The 20,687-nt window shown below is 37.9% G+C and overlaps 2 protein-coding genes across 4 annotated transcripts in view; one reads left to right on the forward strand and one right to left on the reverse strand.

The window, feature by feature from the left end:
* Positions 1–1,908: 1,908 nt before the first annotated feature.
* On the reverse strand, positions 1,909–18,561 carry MED7 (mediator complex subunit 7). Its single transcript, XM_071668446.1, has 4 exons — positions 18,407–18,561; positions 16,912–17,116; positions 9,451–9,708; positions 1,909–7,600 (listed from the first exon to the last, which is right to left on the reverse strand). The coding sequence occupies exons 2-4, from the start codon at positions 17,104–17,106 to the stop codon at positions 7,385–7,387; spliced, it is 669 nt and encodes a 222-aa protein (XP_071524547.1). The 5' UTR covers positions 17,107–17,116; positions 18,407–18,561; the 3' UTR covers positions 1,909–7,384.
* Positions 18,562–18,902: 341 nt separating this feature from the next.
* The window catches only part of Btk (tyrosine-protein kinase Btk29A), a 433,655-nt gene continuing 431,870 nt past the window's right edge, over positions 18,903–20,687 (forward strand). Inside the window, exon 1 of one of the 3 annotated variants that reach the window (XM_071668445.1) lies at positions 18,903–19,030. The gene's annotated coding sequence lies outside the window, so the exon portion shown is untranslated. The remainder of the gene's footprint in view (positions 19,031–20,687) is intronic. The other 2 variants (XM_071668442.1, XM_071668443.1) reach the window with 2 other exon arrangements.

Raw genomic sequence — 20,687 nt, forward strand, 5'->3', positions numbered from 1 at the left:
CTATTTTTTGTCAGTCAGGCTGGGGAAGGATGTGTTCATCCATTATCATATAGTGTCCATTGTCACGACATTAACTTGCATAAGTTGAGTTTGTGTGTCGTGGAAAGGAGGCACTCTGCCAACAGTGTTTCCAGAGGTTTCTACATAATGTTCCTATCTATCCCCCATAGGTATTACTAATGCTGGATAAAGTTGTTTCCCCGTTATTTCTTCCCCTCCCAATTCTCTCTACCCTGGGAATGCCTTACACACTCATGCTGTTCAAGCCCCAAGCACATGGCTGAAAGCAGTGAATTGTGAAAACATTTCCAGTTATTGGGCATGATATTTATTCTAACCAAGTAAAATTTCATTAAAACTTAACTCAAAAAGTATGTTATCAGATAGCTGCTAGGGAAAGCCGTAAATAAAACTATGGGCACACACCAGCCTGAGTATGTGAATGTTGTGTAGGGAATGAAGCAGAATATCAGATCAATGTCCATATGCAAAAACATGCCTATGAAAGTCATAAAATAAAAACTTTTGACTAATATATTATTAACTTTACAGTTCTGATCACATATAAGGATTAAATTGAATGTGCATATTCTTTTCTCCAATGCTGAATATATTTTGAAAACACATATTACAAAATTTGGCTGTTGTGATCATATATGATAATCTGTTTTTAGTATCTATCCTCGCTACGCAAGATGGATAAACAGCATCATTAATCGAGACTGTCAACTGGAGATGCATCCTCAATTCAAAATGCATCTTTATATGAGATGCTTTCACATATGAGGTCCCTCCTCCAAAATAAGCATTCTGATAGTTACCCTGAACTACAGTATACTAGGATATAGAGGATATGTTCTTTAAGGCCTATCTCAAAAACGCTAACATAATGAAATTACTTAAAAATCACGCCATCTGAAAAACTATCCAAGATGATAATGAATGAAATCTACATCAATAAACTGATTTATGAGACAGGCTTAAGATTTATCCAGTTTGTTAAACTAGTTGTATGACATGTCAAATGAAAATTTTTACAATTATTGCCAAGGTGATACAGATGGAACAGTATCAGGTACCAAAATGTGTAAATAATACCATGGATATATTTCTTTTTGGCAACAATTTTTGAAAATTATCTGCCACATCAATAACTGATTTGAAATTTTTGTTTAACTTAAAGCATACAACTCTGGATGAAATAGATCACAAAATAATAAACTGTATTCTTGAGATTTACAGAGTTTTTGGCACTACTGTCAACAAAATCCCATGTTCAATATTACAATAATTAGGTGGTAAGTTGATGTTGCCAATACACTAATAAGAAATAGTAAAGAGGATGTTCTTATTTTTTTTTCTGTGGTCACAGTAATACTGTAGATGAAATGATTACTTATCACACACCTTCAAATAGTGCACTTTTCCTCAAAGACAGTTACTTCCTCATGTAGTGTACCTCATTTTCACTTTTATATTTTCCCTTTCATTTACTTTTCACTTTTATGTAAGCTTTTTCTTCATAATATTTCTCAGATGCTTGTTATTGGTGACTTCCTAATTTGAGAGCAACTTACGTCTTTAAAGCTGCTGTTAACTCAAGAATGTCAAGATTGTTGGGAACTGAAATATTTGAAAACTAATGCATGTGCCATGGTAAAAAAGACCAAAGGAACAAGATACCAAGCACCAACTGAAAAATGGTTAACATTTTATGGTGAACACTTGTGTAACTCGGTGTTGATTGATGTGGTATACTAAGCTCCTAATTTCTTCACTATTAAGGTCTCAATCTAATGAAGTTAATCACTCATTTCTGAGTGGATACCATCTAGCATTGTAGATCTAATAACATCATTATATACCTTTTCAGCTAAACAAGCAAACAAAAGGACATGAGAAAGAGACTGATCATTCATTGTTTATCACTTACATGAGAACAATCATGGTCAACATGATACAATCATTAATAAGGACTTTAACCAAACAGATGAGGCTGATATCATGGCTCTCAAGTAATTCTTAAAGTAGCAGTTATGACATATGGAACATAGTGGTAACAGAACAACACTGTTACTGATCATAGCTAAGTTTGGTATCTGTGTAAATCAATGCATCATTATTACACTAGAAGTAGAATAAATACATATACATAAAGTGTGATAGAGTGTAAGGAAGTAAATTCTACACTGATTTGGGTAAAACTGACATACACATATATATACATATCTGTGATGCTGTTTCCTGTGGAGTGGGGAAGCGCCAGAAATGGATGAAGGCAAGCAAGTATGGATATGTACGTGTGTATATATGTTGATATGTATATGTGAGAGTTTGGACATTTATTTATATATGTGTGCATATGAGTGGATGGCCATGGTTGAACTAGGGCATGTGAAATGTCTGGGGTAAACCCTGGAAAGCTCTGTGGGGCCTGGATGTGGAAAGGGAGCTGTGGTTTTTGTGCATTACACATGGGAGCTTGAGACTTGAGTGTGAATGAATGTGGCCTTTTTTCTTTTCTCACATACATTCTTCAAAGCAAACACCTGATCCACACATCCTCTACCACTTCTGAAACCACACTGCTCTTCCCCAGTTTGATGCTATGTACATGCCTTGACCTTCTCAATCAATACCCTCCCATATAATTTCCCAGGAATACTCAACAAACTTATACCTCAATAATTTGAACACTCACCTGTATCCCCTTTGCCTTTGTACAATGGCACTTTGCATGCATTCTGCCAATCCTCGGGCACTTCACCATGAACCATATATACACTGAATATCCTTATCAACCCGTCAACAACACAGTCACCCCCTTTTTTAATAAATTCCACAGCAGTACCATCTAACCCCACCGCCTTGCCGGCTTTCATCTTCTGCAAAGCTTTCACTACCTCTTCTCTGTTTACCAAATCATTCTCCTTGACCCCTTTCACTTCGCACACCACCTCGAACAAAACACCCTATATCTGCCACTCTGTCATCAAACACACTCAACAACCCTTCAAAATACTCACTTCATCTCCCTCTCACTTCACTACTACTTGTTATTACCTCCCCATTTGCCCCCTTCACTGATGTTCCCATTTGTTCTCTTGTCTTATGCACTTTATTTACCTCCTTCCAAAACATGTCTTTATTCTCCCTAAAATTTAATGATACTCTCTCACCCCAACTCTCATATATATATATATTTATTTATTTATTATATTTTGCTTTGTCGCTGTCTCCCGCGTTTGCGAGGTAGCGCAAGGAAACAGACGAAAGAAATGGCCCAACCCACCCCCATACACATGTATATACATACACATCCACACACGCAAATATACATACCTATACATCTCAATGTATACATATATATATATACACACACAGACATATACATATATACACATTTACATAATTCACAGTCTGCCCTTATTTATTCCCATCACCACCTCGCCACACATGGAATAACAACCCCCTCCCCCCTCATGTGTGCGAGGTAGCGCTAGGAAAAGACGACAAAGGCCCCGTTCGTTCACACTCAGTCTCTAGCTGTCATGTAATAATGCACCGAAACCACAGCTCCCTTTCCACATTCAGGCCCCACATAACTTTCCATGGTTTACCCCAGACACTTCACATGCCCTGGTTCAATCCAGTGACAGCACGTCAACCCCGGTATACCACATCGTTCCAATTCACTCTATTCCTTGCACGCCTTTCACCCCCCTGCATGTTCAGGCCCCGATCACTCAAAATCTTTTTCACTCCATCTTTCCACCTCCAATTAGGTCTCCCACTTCTCCTCATTCCCTCCACCTCTGAGACATATATCCCCTTGGTCAATCTTTCCTCACTCATTCTCTCCATGTGAGCAAACCATTTCAAAACACCCTCTTCTGCTCTCTCAACCAGTCTTTTTTATTACCACACATCTTTCTTACCCTATTATTACTTACTCGATCAAACCACCTCACACCACATATTGTCCTCAAACATCTCATTTCCAGCACATCCACCCTCCTGCGCACAACTCTATCCATAGCCCATGCCTCGCAACCATACAACATTGTTGGAACCACTATTCCTTCAAACATAGCCATTTTTGCTTTCCGAGATAATGTTCTCGACTTCCACACATTCTTCAAGGCTCCCAGAATTTTCGCCCCCTCCCCCACCCTATGATTCACTTCCACTTCCATGGTTCCATCCACTGCCAAATCCACTCCCAGATATCTAAAACACTTCACTTCTTCCATTTTTTCTCCATTCAAACTTACCTCCCAATTGACTTGACCCTCAACCCTACTGTACCTAATAACCTTGCTCTTATTCACATTTACTCTTAATTTTCTTCTTTCACACACTTTACGAAACTCAGTCACCAGCTTCTGCGGTTTATTCATATATATATATATATATCTGCGTGTATGTGTGTGTGTAAGGAAGGTTCTCTGTAACAGATCTACAAGGTCAGAGGTCTACATCTATGTCCTATGAGATCCATCCTAATCATGAAGTGAGGCTTCTGGCAGAATTTGTTGCTCTGTATAGTGTTTACAAAGATGGTAATCCCATCTTGTTAAGGCCCAAGACTAAGCTAAGCCTTTTTACCTGGATGGATGCACACCAACGAAAGTGGAAGACGGCCATAAACATCAGCTTCAGTTAGAATATTTTAGAATTGCATAATCACAACTTATGAAGTAATGTACATGAATAATCTTGCAAGAATACTCTTGTGATGACTATTAACAAAGATGATTCTTCCATGATGATGAACTTAGTTGTGATGAAGTGAAGAAGGGGACTACTCCATATGAGGTGCAAGGTGGTGACTGGGAATATCAAAAAGATTATTCTACCTTCACAGCTTCTCTAGAGATGGAATGATCAAAGCAAAGGAATTTTCACAAAAATTCTCATTTACTTTTCAGTGATATGAAAATCCCACTGCAAAGTCTAGTGGAACTTAGAATGCTCCACAAATACTATACATACGCATTTGAGCATTGAATATAATTGGATGGAAAATTATAAGTGCTGAGCTGAGCTTCAGTATTTCAACTCATTTTTCTCTGTAATATAAAATAAAACTTCTTATATCGAAGTCCGTGTACCAGAAGTCTGGCACTGGGCTGGTTTAGTTATACCATCCTATTTCCTTAGCCTGTAATAGATAGGGGAGTAATATGATTGACATTGTTTCTAACCACCTTTAACTCCCCAGACACATGGACAAGGTAACAATCTATGGATGAGTAAACTGGGATCACCTTCTGAAATCAGAGGAAACATGACTTGGTCTTATTATTCAAGTGCTCTAGCCACAAATAACTCTGCTTGTAACTTAGATCAAAATATATAACTCAAGATAAATTGTTTATACCTTTAAATCTCAATAGATTAATGGTGGAGTGCAGTCCTGCTATTCTTTCACTAGTGAAACTTTATAAGAATATGGAGAAGATTGTTTTAAATAATTACAAACAGTAAATGAATAAAAATACTGTAGAATAAATAAAACATTAATTCAAAGAAAGCTGTTCAAAGGACCATACCAAAATATGGCAAAGGGCTATGGAACAGAGCATACCATTGCACAGCCTTCTGGGAAATATGAATATGTATAAAATGTTTTACTGTACCATTCCAGCTTTTGATACATGATCATACTGCATTAAGTTCAATCTACAGTACGAATTCTTACATACAAATAATAAAAAAGTTATTAGTGCAAGGAAAAGGTGACATGTTACAATTCACAAACAAAAGTTTACAAGAAAATGAGTTTCTTCACAGTATCCTGCAAATCTTAAGATATACTAATGTGCCATAAATGAATCAGATAACGGAAGTTACAAGCATTTCAAAGGAGTTCCCTATTCAACTTCATTTATTAAGTCAAATTTAAAACAATATCCAAGCAGTGGCATAGTGAGGGTCTCTGGTGGTCCAAACATCCCCTCCCCCCTGAAAAAAAAATCACACAGTAACCTTCCCTAACATATTATTGTTTCTCTCCATATTATCATAATCATCTGGTCTCTTAAAGGCAACTGCTGGTCAAATACATAGTTGTGGCATGGAAAAGTACTGGTTGGTGAATGGGGGTCTTTTTATCGAATTACTATCAAAGGTTTCTGTTGGTTTATCAAGTTTTCTTTTGTTCCAGTGACAAATGGCATTAATCACCTAGGCATAGGGAAATCAGAACCTCTATAACACTTCAATTCATGTGCTGAACTCCATTCAGTACAAGATACTATGCTTAATAAAAAAAGGAAATGAAAATCAAATGTCAGTTCACATATTCAGACAACTAAATAAATTGTTAACAAAATTTCAAAATAAGCACATGACTGTTAATAGTAATTATGTTTTTTGGTTTATGGGAATAACTTAACTTCCGTGAAAACTTGTTAAATAGGCAACTCTGACTCTGGCACCCAAGGCAAATGCCCCTCCATGCACTCCCCCACTATGCCACCAACTTTCTATATCTCTGCTACCTGTTCCCTTTGGGAAATCCCTCAAGATAGGTGGCCACAGCCAAAGAGTCTCCATAACTGGTGAATTCCAGTGTCAATTCTTAGCCTTTAGTGCCTCACCCTTAACAGGCCACTGGTAGAGGGTAACTCTAGTGCAGCGTTTAAAGAGGCTCCTACCTAATGTTCCTACTGACTACTACTACTTAATATTTCTACATTATATTCCTACTGACTACTACTACCTAATATGTCTATCTAATATTCTGGCCCAGTGTCACTAAATCCAACTTTACTTTTTCAGCATTGAAACTGATATTACAGTACTAATTTATGAACTTTAAAAACTAAAAATAACGAAGTAAATGTTACAAAAAAATTCTAAGTCACAGATTTCTGAATGTAAAACTTTTAAGCTGAAGAGAGAGCACCTGAAAATTTGGAAAACTGGAAATATCTACAGTAAGTTTCCAATAAAATCATTAAAATCTTATACATTATCTGAGGGGAATATAAATCAACTTGAAGGCTGGAAAACTATCAAAGATACTGCTAAATTGAAGCAGGTCTATAACACTGTTCAAGAAAACCTTCAAAATCATACCTATTACTGCATATTTCTTTTATAAATCTTTAGAACAATATCTAGTGATGTATAATTCTTTTTGACACATTTTATTCTCATCTGCATATTCACTCATTCTTACAATACACACACAATATGGATATATAAAGTTAGAAAATATCTGTATGAACAAGTCATCAGATAGTTCATTCACTTTCAAGATATATTTGCTTCAAAATCACACTTTTATTACAGATATATTCACGGCACAATGTGTAATTCTATCTCACAATAATATACATTTAATAGTTTTTATGAATATAGTCTTATCATCTCTCTACAATGCATCCACAATATTGCACATGAGTCTGTCCAGACTTGAGCACTTGTCCTCAGCAGTGCTACTGGCATCATTCTTTGGCCTCAACTGGAGTTCCTCAGGGGAAGGCACGTGTAATTTTGAATCAAGATCTAGGTTGTCTGGAAGGGATGCGAGAGCTTCTCTAACAAGTCTACTAACTTCATCTTCTTGTCTTTCTAACCGCTCTGCAACCTGTATAGCATGTACATTGCATAAGCAACAATCTGTTTAAATAAAGTATGTTCAAAGAATTCACATAAAAATATTAACTCTTGGCTATATACCTTGAAAGCAAACCCATGATAAAATGAGTTGTAAACAGTACTGTATCATGAGATTTAAAGCTTTAACAAGATGATGGTGTGTACTCATAAGTCAAATGCAACAACACCATGTAAGGGCAAGGCACTGGATGGAGAACAGGCTATTTTTTTCATTAAGAATTCTGTTGCATATATTTTCAATGAAGCAATTCTCTAATATCATTACAACAAATCTATGTAATAAAATCCAGTACTGGCTGAGGAGTTTTATTTTCCATGAGAAGGAAGAGATGAAGGAGCTAAGCATAGAATTTTCCTTTAAGGCTCAGGTGCCTGTTCCTGGTGCCATCTGCCTAAGACAAAAACAGCAGAGGTATGAAAGAAGAAGGATTCATATGAGGTTCAGGATGTTTGGTAAATGCAGTAACTTAAAAGCTGTCAACTATGTTTGCTTAACATTCCAATCCACATATTGTCATAATGAACCCTTCACAAGGACATGTATATATCCTATTCATTCATCATACTTTGTCGCTGTCTCCAGCGTTAGCGAGGTAGTGCAAGGAAACAGACGAAAGAATGGCCCAACCCATCCACATACACATGCATATACATAAACGCCCACACATGCACATGTACATACCTATACATTTCAACGTTACATACACAGACATATACATATATACACATGTACATATTCAGCGTCTGGGGTAAACCATGGAAAGCTGTGTAGGTATGTATATTTGCATGTGTGGACGTATGTATATACATGTGTATGGGGGTGGGTTGGGCCATTTCTTTCGTCTGTTTCCTTGCGCTACCTTGCAAATGCGGGAGACAGCGGCAAAAAAAAAAAAAAAAAAAAAAAAAAAAAAAAAAAAAAAAACAAACATTCATACATGCTGCCTCCTTCCATTCCATTCCACTTCCCCTGCAAGCGTGAGAGGTAGCGCTAGGAAAAGACAACAAAGGCCACATTCGTTCACACTGAGTCTCTAGCTGTCATGTGTAATGCACCGAAACCATAGCTCCCTTTCCATATTCAGGCCCCACAAAACTTTCCATGGTTTACCCCAGACGCTTCACATGCCCTGGTTCAATCCATTGACAGCAAGTCGACCCCGGTATACCACATTGTTCCAATTCACTCTATTCCTTGCATGCCTTTCACCCTCCTGTATGTTCAGGCCTTAATCGCTCAAAATCTTTTTCACTCCATCCTTCCACCTCCAATTTGGTTTCCCACTTCTCATTCCCTTCGCCTCTGACACATATGTACTCTTTGTCAATCTTTCCTCACTCATTCTTTCCATGTGACCAAACCATTTCAATACATCCTCTTCTGCTCTCGCAACCACACTCTTTTTATTACCACACATCTCTCTTACCCTTTCATTACTTACTCGATCAAGCCACCTCACACCACATATTGTCCTCAAACATCTCATTTCCAACACATCCACCATCCTCTGCACAACCCTATCTATAGCCCATGCCTCACAACCATATAACAATGTTGGAACCACTATTCCTTCAAACATACCCATTTTTGCTCTCCGAGATAATGTTCTCACTTTCCTCACATTCTTAAATGCACTAGTGAGGTAGGGTTAAGAACACAGGACAGGATATAAAGAATGAACAACAACAAGAGTGAATTCTACAATAGATATATGAGTTTAAGGTTAAACATGTGAAAGGGATCATTCAAAGCAGATGCATAACCTTCAGTGTGTATAAAAGTAGGAACAGGTTACACCCTTGAACCTGAAAACAAACCTGATGTCTCTGACGCTTCTGCATTTCAAGCATAACTCGCACAGTCTCACGTGCTTGGTGTGGTCGGAATTCATTAATGAGATGATGCATGTTGATGAAAAGAATATTAATATCTTCAATCTTGTCAGTACGTTTTCCAGAATCAGGACATTTTATAAGGATGTCCAGAAGGTCCAGAAAGTTGACAAGTATGGAATGGTTGAGTTTCTTCAGTTCCCTTCGATGGTCAAAGTTTTGTGGATAAAGTCGACGAATAGCCTGTAAGACAGAATTTGTTAATTTCTATATGTATTTTGGTGAAATACTGATAATTCCATAAAAATGCAGATGCCAATATAATAAGATAAAAGTGATTTACACATTTTTATTTATAAATAAGATAATATATATATGTAGGAGGGCACTAGAAATTCTACTCATCTATGGCTATTCTTTCATGGGAAGTTTGAGATCATCAAAAGGATAATGAAATAATGATTTTAAAATGCCCTCCATTCACAACAGAATACTGCACATGCTGAATTTATTTTCTGTAAAATCTGCTCCATGTTAAAACTTCTTTTCTTTCGGATATGTATGCCATTTCCCTACTGAGCAAGGAAGCATCAAGAACAGATGCCTGAGCCTGTGAGGAAAAAATCCTTGCTTGGCTCCTTGTTTTGTTCCTTCTTTTAAAATACAGGAGGAGGATTTCCACCCTTCCCTCCCCCATGCTCCATGGCAAACTATTTCAACTTAATATACTTTTATTTTTCATCAGTTTCTAAGGCAATACTCTAAACCCTTTTGTTTCAAACCACATACAGTGTACGGCTGACTGACGGAGTCCTAAACATGTATGACATACATTCTGATTTCACAGATGTTAGTTTGCTAACAGAAATATCCACCAAAGAATCCATGGTGGAAGGATGCTGTGTTCACTCCCATCTAGGCCACTGCCATACTAAACAGTGTACACAAATGAGATTATGTGGGATTCAGATGAAGATAACAGCCAATTATCATATTAGGACAAATTAGGAATCATGACTCTAAGATTAAAAGAAAACTTAGGCTCAAAGAGTTCAGGAAAATTTAACTAATGAAAACACAACAGGTCATTTAATATGTAAAGGATGAGCCAAGATCTAAATGTCATATTGCACCAAGTCTTATATCTATGACATGCTTTGCTTAAATGGTTGTGGTTATCTAAACTCATGACATTAATCTTTTAATTTTACAAATATTGCTGGTATTTGTCAGACTGGGGAAAACCTTTTCAACATACAGAAAAAACTATTAAAGGAATGTCCAAGTGAAAGCAACACAAATAATTCCTTATACATTATCTCAAGTAACTGTAGGTTTCTATAAACTCTATTACCATATCTTCTATAAAATCATGCAAGTGCTAATACCTTACGGGCTGAGAATCTCTCAGCAAGTGCTGATGGGCTTTACACTTCTGAGGGGCTATTTCCATCTTCCAGATGCCCTGTGGCATCCTACAGGGTACAAAGATGGGAATTTGTGCTTTCTCATTCTTATATTTGAAGCCCTGATAGATGCACCTGCTTGACAGAAGTACATCAACTCTAAACTTGATGTCAGTGCTGACAACAGCTTGATTGACTATTATGCCCTACAGAGCACCCTTAATATCCCACAGAGCTGGACTACTACCAGTATCACCATCAACCAAAGCAAGACCATCATCAAGCATATCAGCCTTGCCTCAACCACTCACTACTGTCAAACTATGCCCTAGCCACTTCCAGGCTGTTCAGCCCACTAAGTTTCTTGATGTCACTGTAGAAAATAAGCTAAGCTTGAAGGAACAAGTCAACTCTGGCATCATATCTTTCCCTATCAACTCCTCATCCCGTGTAGATTCAAGACACCTGGACTCCCATGCCTGAACTCAAGAATGTCTAAATACTTTTCCTTCTTCCCAAACTTACCTATGTCTCCCATGCTTGATTTTCCATTTTATTCATCACATAGGACGGTCTACCAGAAGCAACAGTTTTGAAACTGAAAAACCATATCTATCTGAGGAGGTGCCCTGTGAATATGAGAGATTCTTTAGGATATTCTCTAAGAAAATTGGGGATGGGACTTTATAACCTTTAGTCTTTCTGGTGAGGAAACACTGGTGTCCCCATCCATCACTAACTCCCAACTAGGTAGTATCAGTTTGGTTGTTTTGGGTCTGCCTTTGGCCAATCAGAGACTACCACAAAGATGACATCAATTTGGAAAACATGGCCATCAATCCAAGAGAAGCAAAATTGGTCATAACTTATAAAGATAAAGGTCTTTCCAAGACAAAAAGAGGAGGCTATGTCAGGGTAAGAAACCCAAGAAAAAAGTGCATGTAGGACACTGGGTCTGAATTTTTTTTTTTTTTTTTTCAAATTTCAAAGCCTACATTTCTCTCTTCTGCAATATGTACCCCTAGCATGAGAGCATACCTGCATTAAAGAGGAGGATTTAAAGAAACCTTCATATAAGACTAAACCCAAAAGAGGGAATAAATAACTTCAATAGTGACATCAAGGCATATTAGAATGCGTCTCTCCTGAGGGAGGAATTATCTATGAAACATACAATGTAGTTTCAAATCTAAGCTAAGGTTCTGTCCAATGAAGTTGGTAGATAAATGCCAAAGACACCTTTTGTAGATTCCCACGATGAACTTTGTGTATGTAAGGCTATGGTAGAAGTCATCTTCCTTAAATCATGTGCTCTACCATGAAGTCCAGCATTTATTTATATCTATTTATTATACTTTGTTGCTGTCTCCCACGTTAGCGAGGTAACACAAGTGTTAGCGAGGTAACGCAAGGAAACAAACGAAAGAATGGCCTAACCCACCCACATACACATGCATATACATACACACCCACACAGGCACATATACATACCTATACATTTCAAAGTACACATACATATACATACAGACATATACCTATGTGCACATGTACATATTCATACATGCTGCCTTCATGCATTGCTGCTGCCACCCTACCACACATGAAATGGCACCCTCCTCCCCCCGCATGCACGTGAGGTAGCGCCAGGAAAAGACAACAAAGGCCACATTCATTTACACTCAGTTACAACTAGTTGTCATGTGGAATGCACTGAAACCACAACTCCCTTTCCACATCCAGGCCCCACAAAACTTTCCATGGTTTACCCTAGACACTTCACATGCCTTGGTTCAATCCACTGACAGCACGTCGACCCCCGTATACCACATCGTTCCAATTCACTCTATTCCTTGCATGCCTTTTACCCTCCTGTATGTTCAGGCCCCAATTACTCAAAATCTTTTTCACTCCATCCTTCCACCTCCAATTTGGTCTCCCACTTCTTCTCGTTCCCTCCATCTCTGACACATATACCCTCTTTGTCAATCTTTCCTCACTCATTCTCTCCATGTGATCAAACCATTTCAATACACCCTCTTCTGCTCTCTCAACCACACTCTTTTTATTACCACACATCTCTCTTACCCTTTCATTACTTACTCGATCAAACCACCTCACACCACATTTTGTCCTTAAACATCTCATTTCCAACACATCCACCCTCCTCCGCACAACCCTAACTATAGACGATGCCTCGCAACCATATAACATTGTTGGAACCACTATTCCATCAAACATACCCATTTTTGCTCTCCGAGATAACGTTCTAGCCTTCCACACATTCTTCAACGCTCCCAGAACCATTGCCCCCTCCCCCACCCTGTGACTCAATTCTGCTCCCATGGTTCCATCCACTGCCAAATCCACTCCCAGATATCTAAAACACTTCACTTCCTTCAGCTTTTCTCCATTCAAACTTACCTCCCAATTTACTTGTCCCTCAACCCTACTGAACCTAATAACCTTGCTCTTATTCACATTTACTCTCAGCTTTCTTCTTTCAAACACTTTACCAAACTCAGTCACCAACTTCTGCAGTTTCTCATCCGAATCAGCCATCAGCGCTGTATCATCAGCAAACAACAACTGACACTTCCCAAGCCCTCTCATTCCACAAAAGACTGCATACTTGCCCCTCTCTTCAGGAGGTGCCAATAAAATGAGATTCTTTGACCACACAGAGATACTCCTCCCTAAAAGGGATCTAAAGGATTCAAGGTTCACTATTAAATGTTCTCCTCAATAGTCTCTAGTCAAGTAAAAATGTTTATAAGATTTAACAGGGCATAGGGCATGATATTCTTTATGAAGTCTTCCAAAAGTCAATGATAACCAAGCAAATTTAATAAATCTAAGAGTTTCATTCTCAGCCATAAATCTAGGGACTGGGATAATTCTAACCTATATGAGGGTCTTAGAAGAGAAGCCTTGTGTCAAGACCTATTATAATTTGCTAATTCTTCTCACAGGACCTAAAGCTATATGAAAGAGTTTTTATAAAATGACAAGGAGCTGAACTGCCAGAAAAACTATGTAAGACTGCAAAATGTCTAAGCTTTTTGAAAGTACCCACTTTGGGTGTAGTGGAGAAACAAGCAGTACCCTTAAACAGAAAAACAAAAGGAGGTTATCTCAAACTGGGCTTGATAAAGTAATAACAAAACCTATAGAAAGGGGTTCTTGAAGGGTACCCTTGTAAAAGCTTTATTCTTGATATGAATAGAAAAAACTCTAAACAGAAAGCTTCAGTCATATCTGAGACATCAGATTCTTCAAGGAAGGACTCACAGACTTTCCAAACTAATCGGTACTATCTTTGAGAAGTAAAAATGTCATCTAAAAGGTTATCCATCAGGCGCTCTCCAAAACTCTGCCTGTATAAGTGTTTGAGAAAATCATGCTTGTAATTTCTAGAAACCAGGATTATGAAGTTGAGTTCATGGGAAAAAACTGAGGTGGTCTAGAAAAACCTTATGTATTAGCATAGGGGTATGGAATAACTTAGGTAGCTTCAGACACTAAGGATGTTTCTTCCAACATGGATCTATCTGCATTACTAAACCCTAAAAACCAAATAATTTGGGAAAATTTTCCAGATTCACCAGGGACAAAGAAAAACGTCTGTTGCAAAAGTCCCAAAAACTAAACATGGAGATACATACACTGTCAATAGCACATTGGTTGTGGTGAAAAGAGATGTACATGGGTGCCACTCCTAATGTAAGAATCTTGTAAAGATTATTATCTAGATATATATTTCTGCTGGTGGCGTTTCATCTCCCCAAGCAATCTGCCCACACATTACAAACTCCTTGGAGGAAAGAGGCCTAGGCAGAAAGGCCCTTCAATGTTGCCAAGGAAAGTATCTCTTTCACAACATGAGGCTGAGATTTGCAAAAGCCTTTGTTCATCAGGCATCAGAAAATTACTGCAGAGTCCATAAGACATAAAATTCTTCATTTGGGGCTCATGACTTTATGGGAGGTGAAAAACCATTGGACCAAGAGCTCCTTTTTTGTTGATATGAAAAAACTGTTGTTCCTTCATCCAAGGGCACATAGATACATGACCCATTGAGGAATAGAAGCCCTCTAAAACAAGGATTTCTGAAGGTTCTCTACTTGAGCATTAACTAAGGGTGTGAATAGTTCCAGAGGATGTGCTCTTGGGGAAGCACTGCTTATGCAGGATAGATTAAGTTTATCCACTAAATAAACTTTATGGCTGGCAACTTCACCATGCCACTGCACAAAGCTGTAATACTGAATTTCCCTAAAAGTTGCACAAGTTGACAATGAGATAAATGTCTGGACCACTTGGCAATTAAAGCATTTGTGTAGTTCAGAGATATGACATTCGAGAGATAAAGGGTGCCAGTTTATTCCTATTTATTTATTTATTTATTATACTTTGTCGCTGTCTCCCCTCGTTTGCGAGGTAGCGCAAGGAAACAGACGAAAGAAATGGCCCAACCCCCCCCCCATACACATGTATATACATACGTCCACACACTCAAATATACATACCTACACAGCTTTCCATGGTTTACCCCAGACGCTTCACATGCCTTGATTCAATCCACTGACAGCACGTCAACCCCGGTATACCACATCGCTCCAATTCACTCTATTCCTTGCCCTCCTTTCATCCTCCTGCATGTTCAGGCCCCGATCACACAAAATCTTTTTCACTCCATCTTTCCACCTCCAATTTGGTCTCCCTCTTCTCCTTGTTCCCTCCACCTCCGACACATATATCCTCTTGGTCAATCTTTCCTCACTCATTCTCTCCATGTGCCCAAACCACTTCAAAACACCCTCTTCTGCTCTCTCAACCACGCTCTTTTTATTTCCACACATCTCTCTTACCCTTACGTTACTCACTCGATCAAACCACCTCACACCACACATTGTCCTCAAACATCTCATTTCCAGCACATCCATCCTCCTGCGCACAACTCTATCCATAGCCCACGCCTCGCAACCATACAACATTGTTGGAACCACTATTCCTTCAAACATACCTATTTTTGCTTTCCGAGATAATGTTCTCGACTTCCACACATTCTTCAAGGCCCCCAGAATTTTCACCCCCTCCCCCACCCTATGATCCACTTCTGCTTCCATGGTTCCATCCGCTGCCAGATCCACTCCCAGATATCTAAAACACTTCACTTCCTCCAGTTTTTCTCCATTCAAACTCACCTCCCAATTGACTTGACCCTCAACCCTACTGTACCTAATAACCTTGCTCTTATTCACATTTACTCTTAACTTTCTTCTTCCACACACTTTACCAAACTCAGTCACCAGCTTCTGCAGTTTCTCACATGAATCAGCCACCAGTGCTGTATCATCAGCGAACAACAACTGACTCACTTCCCAAGCTCTCTCATCCCCAACAAACTTCATACTTGCCCCTCTTTCCAAAACTCTTGCATTTACCTCCCTAACAACCCCATCCATAAACAAATTAAACAACCATGGAGACATCACACACCCCTGCCGCAAACCTACATTCACTGAGAACCAATCACTTTCCTCTCTTCCTACACGTACACATGCCTTACATCCTCGATAAAAACTTTTCACTGCTTCTAACAACTTTCCTCCCACACCATATATTCTTAATACCTTCCACAGAGCATCTCTATCAACTCCATCATATGCCTTCTCCAGATCCAGCCAGTTTATTCCTATACAGGTAATTTTCAAACATCCAGATTACTGATAAAACTAGCTTTCTGTGATAAAACCAGCTTTCTGAGAGGTGGATAAGGCTTGAAGGTCTTGTCTGGTAAATTTTTCATTTGAATGTGAAATAACAAAGAAATCAATGATGTAAACAAGAACTAATGTTTAAAAGGATGCCAATTTATGGAGCACAGCAGCAAAGCTGTAGCAAGGATTAAGCTTGAAAACAAAATTATAAGTAAATCATAAAGATTTTCTAATTCTAATAAAACATTAATATAAAGGGCATGACTGACATGTTGGTACAGTATACTTAAAAGAAAAGAAAAGCAGGGGTAACAACTAACCTGTGACTCCAGAGGTCTAATGATTACATCATCAGCATTAAAAGGGACACCAAACATAGTATATTCATTGTATATAGGCTGTGGTGGCTTCGGAGCTCTTCCTCTTCGTATGTTATCATCAGTATAGAGATTAATATACTGAGTGGGAGGCAGTGGCCATGTTGAAGTTGAGGAGGTTTCAGGTGGTAATGCCATAACTGACAACCTGAAATGTAAAGCTGTACTGATAATGCTGAAATGAAACCTAATACACTAAAAACATAATTAATGAAAGTTATGTAATCTTAAAACGTTACATACCTGATCAAAGTTACACTTAAAACTTAATTCCTCTCATGTAGAAAAGGCACAAAAACCCAAAAGTAACTACAGACTAGTAAGACTTTGCAGGAAGCCTTTACTAAGATACAACTTTCCTATCAAGGTGCTTTTTGAGGCATCCTTAAATAACTATGGTTTATGTTTAAAGTTAAAAAAAAAAAAGGAAATGACAAAAGATCAACCTCTCATATGTCTAGTCATTTCAACATGGCAAAAGTCTTGTTCACTGGGGACCTTGCTCGGTCATAAGAGGGTATGTGAACTCATGATCCCAGAGTGCTGGGTTCAAATCTAACGAGACTACTAGAGCTGCATTTTTTTCTGTCTCTCTCTGAAATGCAATCCTTAAACAAGTTCTGAAGTGGTAGCTTATGTTGCAAATCTAACATAGCTAAGGGCTACAAATAAGCAGAATCTAATCAACTTTTTCTGCTCTGGATAGTGTAACTCTAATCAAGCCTAACGTTACGTTAGATAATGATGGCTACTAAAATTCAATACAAGTGTGCAACTACTAAAATTCAATACAAGTGTGCAACATGTCTACAAACTAGGCCGTGGTCATTTTGTCAAGTACCCAACACCAGTGGTTTACATACCACTTTGCCAACTAGTATATCTGTTTTCATTTTGAGGAAAAGCAAATCATGTATGCCTAAGCACACCAGAGTCATGTGCTTAAGCCCATACCTGTTTCCATCTTGAAGTATAAGCAGTGTTGAATTAAAATGATCATCCCTATTCAGCCCATCTAACTCCTACCTGGGGCGCTTTAGCCCCCTACCTTAATATACATGCATGTGATTTCTAATAAAATAACCCATTTGAATGCGGCCTTAAACTGACACAGTGGGATTTACGCTGATTAATTACCCTACAGGTAGTATAATGTGATTTATCAGTATTGACTGGTCGGCAAAATAACCTTTACATGGAAACATAACACATATATAAAATGACACACTGATAGTAAAATCACACATAAAAATATCAGAATCCATATCTTGATTAGACATGGCTCTTTGTAAATATCTTCAGTACTGCCTCTCTCTTTAAGTTATATACATAACAATTTGTTGAAATGTTAGACCAAAAATGGCTCTCCTGTCACATAAGAGTAAACAAATATGAATACTTATAGTTCATAGGAAAGGTAAAAGGTACTAATACATACTAGGAACACAGGTATCCTGGAAGACCCTTTGTGTGAATTAAGCTCAGTCAACAATCCATTCATTTACAGGTTTTCCATCAGTCCCTGTACACACACTATAGTTGACAATAACAAATCTGGCTAGTATAAGGAAAAGAGTTTGTGTATATTCCACAGTGGTATTAAGATCTGGTACTACCTTACCCTACCGGTATGAAACATTTGCGTTCTTTGTAGTATTTGGTATCTATTATGAGATTCCACATGTCGGGATCTCGTCTCTCATACTTTTGGCACGACTAGTCGAAATCATTTCAGTTTATACACACACTGCCTCTTGGTTCATGTATTTTCCAAATATAAGGTTAGAATTGTCTATACAAGATCTATTTTTTGTGGAAAAAGAGTACGTGCAGAGGAATTAGGATTATCTGTAGGCAGATATTTCAAGAATTTCCGGGGAGGGTGAGGAGGCAGCGAGCAGCAGACCCAAGAAGTGCTCTCGGTCACTTGCGCCAGTCTGAATTGCGACAAGTGAAGTGGGGAAGGTAAAAATTGACAGTAGACCTAATATGAAATTATATGATGCTACACGCTATCTGATATGATACTTTTCTTGTCTGAGAGAAAATAAGCAATCATATAGTAAGTTGAGCCTGGTTTTATGAAAGATGCGGTTACTGATGTGTGTATTATACCTGTTGTAGAAGGTTGATTGTAGTGGTGAGTAGTTATGAACCCACTAATCAACAGGTTGTCGGTGATTTACCTGAATTGATATGTAGATCCTCCAGAAATAAAGCAACAGTCGTCATACGCTGAAAATAATATTTCTTAGAAATAGCTTTATAGGTAAAAATATGCGTTAAACATCGTCCATACCGATTCATACATCAAACCATGGATTAGGTCCTATCTCCTTTAAATTTCTTAACTTAGATTTCAACAGTAAATGATATTGTTGAAGTTCTTGTGTGTCAGTATGAAAGAGCTAAAGTCAGAACAATTTAGAGTAAGAGTTAGTTATATGATAGCAAATGTAAACATAGATTCAATTTTGCACACATAATGTGTCACATTTGAAATTGCCTTCATCACATGGGGATGTTTCTTATGTATACATGATCAATAATTACACGGTCAGTAAACCCTAAACAGTATGATTAGAAAGTTTTAGAGGAATTATTATTTATCAGAAAGAATAGAAAAATCATTTAATGAAGTGCCAGCTAGTACAGGATAAAGTTGACCTTATATTCTATATGTCTTTCATGCTGTGTGTAGAAACTCATTGCATATACGAGTGCTGAAAAGGTAGGTACAAGTAAGATATAAAAAGAAAATACATATTTTTTTGTGACCACACATTATATAAATTTTCGATTCCAATATATTTGAGAAATATGAACCCCAGATTGTGGTCTCAACAAATGTTAACTGTTATAAGATGTTTTGTATACTTGTTGCAGGTTTTATACATTATTTTAAGATGTGAATATACTTACCATATAGAAGAAAACAAGTAATAAACATTTACTCATATTATGTACTGGAAAGTTATGTCAGTCACAGATCAGTACTTTATGCATCGTATACTTTTTTTTTTGTGGAATTGTTAAAGTTCTTTGGCTAAAATTTTCTTTTTATATATCTTGTGGCATTTTAAAGATTTATGTTATTGATTTGTTGGTTTAAACACACCAGTGGTGCCCCACAAGAGAGAGGAGACTCGTAAACAAGCTAGCGACACGCCAGAGGAGTGTTGGAAAACTGTAGTCTGCCAAATGCCAACTTAACTGATTCTTCACATTTATGCAAAACCTCACTTTGAACCTCAACCACAGTATTACACACCACCCTAACTCTCAACATCATACTTCCACAAAGGAGATATAGAGATACATGACTAAGCAGTTGCTCACCATAACATAAATTGTGAACTAATGTAAAAGTTTACTCTGAACCTCAACCATAATATCACAAATCAGCTTCACTGTCAGTTTCTCCAACTTGCCACAAAAAAGGTGTAAAGAAAGAAACTCAAACAAATTCTCACCCTATCATGACACAAACTCACACAACTTCACTGTTGTCCTTCCCTTCACCCTCATACATAGTTTTATCCTCAGCCTCATCGTTGGCTACCAAAAATTTCACCTTCAATATCAACAATTACTACTGGTGTCCTAGCGAACAGTGGCATATACAAGTCAGTGGTGCCCCACAGGACAGAGAAGACTGTAAAAACGTCACTAGCGCCTCGTTGCCAAAGGAGACTGGTGTAAACACTCCAGTGGCATTC

This window comes from Panulirus ornatus, chromosome 13, assembly GCF_036320965.1.
Source record: "Panulirus ornatus isolate Po-2019 chromosome 13, ASM3632096v1, whole genome shotgun sequence".
Taxonomy (NCBI): Eukaryota; Metazoa; Arthropoda; class Malacostraca; order Decapoda; family Palinuridae; genus Panulirus; species Panulirus ornatus.